The sequence below is a fragment of the Oryzias melastigma genome, linkage group LG22, assembly GCF_002922805.2.
Source record: "Oryzias melastigma strain HK-1 linkage group LG22, ASM292280v2, whole genome shotgun sequence".
Classification (NCBI taxonomy): Eukaryota; Metazoa; Chordata; class Actinopteri; order Beloniformes; family Adrianichthyidae; genus Oryzias; species Oryzias melastigma.
The window spans coordinates 1,948,678-1,952,277 of NC_050533.1; the positions used below are offsets into that span (position 1 = coordinate 1,948,678).

At 38.1% G+C, this 3,600-nt stretch overlaps 1 gene segment (V, D, J or C); it reads left to right on the top strand.

Annotated features, from left to right (window-relative positions):
• The first annotated feature begins 50 nt into the window (after positions 1 to 50).
• LOC112144595 lies at positions 51 to 1,553 on the top strand. The segment is given in 2 exon segments: positions 51 to 655; positions 733 to 1,553. Coding segments are annotated over 2 exon segments (390 nt in total).
• The last annotated feature ends 2,047 nt before the right edge of the window (positions 1,554 to 3,600 follow it).

The window sequence follows — 3,600 nt, forward strand, 5'->3', positions numbered from 1 at the left end:
TGCCAGAGTCCAACATGCACCAGGAAAAGGTCTGACTCACTCCTGGCTATGTGAACCAAGCTCCTGCTCCACTAATACAGAGACCGGACAGCCCTCAGTAAAGCTCCCCAGACCTCGTACTCCCAGACCATCTTCTATAGGACACCTACGAGGACGCAGTCAAACTCCTTCTCCAAATTCCCACAAACCTTCCAGTATCCTAGAGAGAGTGTAGAGCTGGTCCACCGTTCCACGACCAGGACAGAAACCACACTGCTGTTCTTGAATCTGAGGTTTGACCATCAGGCGGACTCTCCTCTCAGTACCCTGTCATAGACTTTCCCAGGGAGGCTGAGGAGTGTGATTCCCTAATAGTTGTACTCTAGTAATACATTTTAGGGATAAATCCATGACCTCCTATCAGAAGATACATATTAAAAAAAAAACAATGTCTGGTTTGGTTACTTTAACCAGTAGGGGGCAGTGTTTGCCCACTAGACCTGCACGTTCTCACATGTTTCCTCAGATCAGTGGATCTCAGCCTGCAGAGACACACCTCCCTGCAGACTTCATCTCTTTAACTGCATCCAGACATAACAGACACTTTTCCTTTCCAACATGACTTCTAGCAGACGTGGTCTCCTCAGCTTGTTGCTGTTTGTTCTCTGGATCAAAGGTAAAACTCTGGAACATCCTCAGATTGATTCACAGATCAGATCTTCATCTCTGGAACCGTCATTGTTCTCCACTCAGGTGGGACTGATGGAAGTGATGTCAGCCAGACCTCCATGCTGTGGATCAATGAGGGTCAAGATGCAACCATGAACTGCAGCCACACAAAGGGTGCTACATATTATCAGATGTACTGGTACAGACAGCTGCCTGGAAAAACCATGGAGCTGATCGTCTTCACGTCTACAACTCAGAGGAATGGAGAACATGACTTTGGAGCTTTCAGCAAAGAGAAGTTCTCAGCCACCAAGACAGAAGCTGAGAGAGGAACATTCACAGTGAAGGAGGTGCAGCCTGAAGATAAAGGCTTGTATTTCTGTGCTGTGAGTCAACACAGTGATACAAACCAATGAGAGAGCTGAACAAAAACCTCTGAGCTGAAACCATCTGTGTTTCTTCTTTTCTTCACTTAGTCTAGTTTGTGGTTTCTGGGTTTAGAAAAACATAAATGCTGCCATGTGTCTTATTAGTTTGTGGAGACTTAGATCAATTTAAGAAATAATTTCAATGAAACAAAAGTTCCACAGTTTATATTAATATTGAAAAAGTCTCTTTGATTTTACTTTATAATAGAATGAAGTGAAAGTTGCATCACAAACGCTGAAAAACTGAAAATGGAGAATGAAAAAGGGAAATAAATCCAATCAAAAGTCTGTTTTTCTATCTGAATCTGCTGCTCTGGAACTAAAGTTTGACCAAAATCAGTTTGTTAAAAGACCACACCCACATTTAAGATCAAATTCACAGAAAGTTACAAATACTCTCATAAACTTGTTATAATTACATCCTCCAATCACAGAGACAGAAAGGGTTTTAGAACGGCTGATAGGTTCGTTTGTTTGGACTGAATGTGATTCAGATTGGTAGATTAGAAATAAAATCCCCCGCTGGTCACTTGGAGAACTGCAGCTGACAGTTCAGTAGTATAAACCTGCAGAGCCGGAGACCCAACAACGCTCACAGGACCGCATTGTCAGGACCGCATTCTCAGGACCCAGGCTTTTTAACACATCGCCCCTACTGGCTGGAGGACTAACAACGTTCTCAGGACGATTTCAGGACTTGTTTTTTGAGACAGCGCCTCCTTGCTGCTGGGTGCCGTTTATCGTTTTTTTTTAAATAAATGTTACTAATGGTGAGAATTGGGTATGTTTCAGTCACCCTTATCTTTGATTATGACTGAATATTTCCAATGTTTTTCTTACTTTTATCTAACTACTGATAGAGAGTTGATTCTGGTGTTTTCTAAGCTCCTGAAACTTGTCAGAAGTTGAGAATATTGGGATCTGAAGACAGAGAGCCTGGAATTACTGTGCAGAATTTCTACTTTGGCGCTTAAAGGGTTCATATAAATTTGTCTTTACATTTTTTCTTATTCCGTAGCACAAATTTAACACATTCTCCACGAGAAACACATGTATTTCATAATAAAATAAAATATACAAACATTAAAACATTCCAGAAAATCAAATAAAAACCAAACCCAAAATGGATATCAAACAGTATCTTCTGAGGTTGTAAAATAACTTTTATTTGGAGTTGCATTAAACAGAATAATGTACATTCATGATGCATTACATTAAACTAAAAAAGGGGCAATACTTGTAACTTCCTAAAACCTGTTTTCTGTGCAATAAATTGCAGCTGTTAATAATTCAAAAACATTTTTTAAATTAAACATTACAAGGTTGGAAAAAATATGTTCTAGTTGGAGAGTATCTCTTTTTTTCGATTTTATACCAATCTTCCTGTCAAATTCCTCTACTTTACTAAAAGAAATATTTTCCTCTTAGTAATGTTTTGTAAAATTTGACCTTTTATTTTTTTTAAGTCTTGGATAATAAATTTGAACCTTTAAACCTTTAATAAACTTGTTGGTTAGAAATACTTTGTAGAACAAAATGGGCAGTAGTCATTGCTGCAGCATTCAACCCACTTTCATCTAAAGATTTCCTCTTTTGAATCGTATCCTTCTGGAAATAAAGATAGAACAGTCAAATGTACAGTTGTAGACCTACAGTATAAAAGTAATTCTGAAACAATACAGCATAAATACTTAATATTATAAGAAGTGATATTTATGGACAATAGCGATTAATCAAGTTTGTATATTACATTGCAAAATAGTAAAATACATATCAATTCATATGTGGCTTTGCTCAGTAAACATTTTGTTTTCCTCTGTTTTGTCATACATGCACATCATATTTGGGTTATAATGAGGCAATGTTAATGAATTAAACAAAAGAAAGTTATAACAAATAAAAAAGATGGAAAGATGCAAAAATTGTGCGAGCTGTAAAATTCTGCAAGATGTATTGCTAATAAACCATCATTAATTTAGACTTACACAAACAACATTAATTAAGATAAAAGCTACGCTAAGCTTCATATAGACATCAATGTTTATGTTTCTGCAAAAAACTGAAAATTATTGGTTTAGTTTTTATATTTTAAGATTTATCTGATAAATTACCTAGTTGCTTATGTTGTAACAGCGCTTCAATAATGTTTTTACTCTTACTACTCACATGTGCAATGTGCCTCGTAGTCTTCAGAAAGTAACAAAACAAACTCCAACCAGTAGGGGGCGCTGTGTTAAAAAAGCCTGGGTCCTGAGAATGCGGTCCTGAAAACGCAGTTGGGTCTCCGGGCCTGCAGGTACACCTTTCTCTGACAGTTTGCTTCAATCAGGAAGTCAAAGATTTGTTACACAGTCATTATATTAGCGCCCCCTGTTGGTTCAGGTTTTCTTCTCTAGATACCCAGCAGGCTTTGCACCACTACTTATCACAAACGGAGAAGATTTAAGAGAAAAGGAAAAGAGGCGGAGTCACAGTGGCCCCTCCCTCCCTGGTTTTCTGCACCAACAGAGCGTGCAAACAGAAC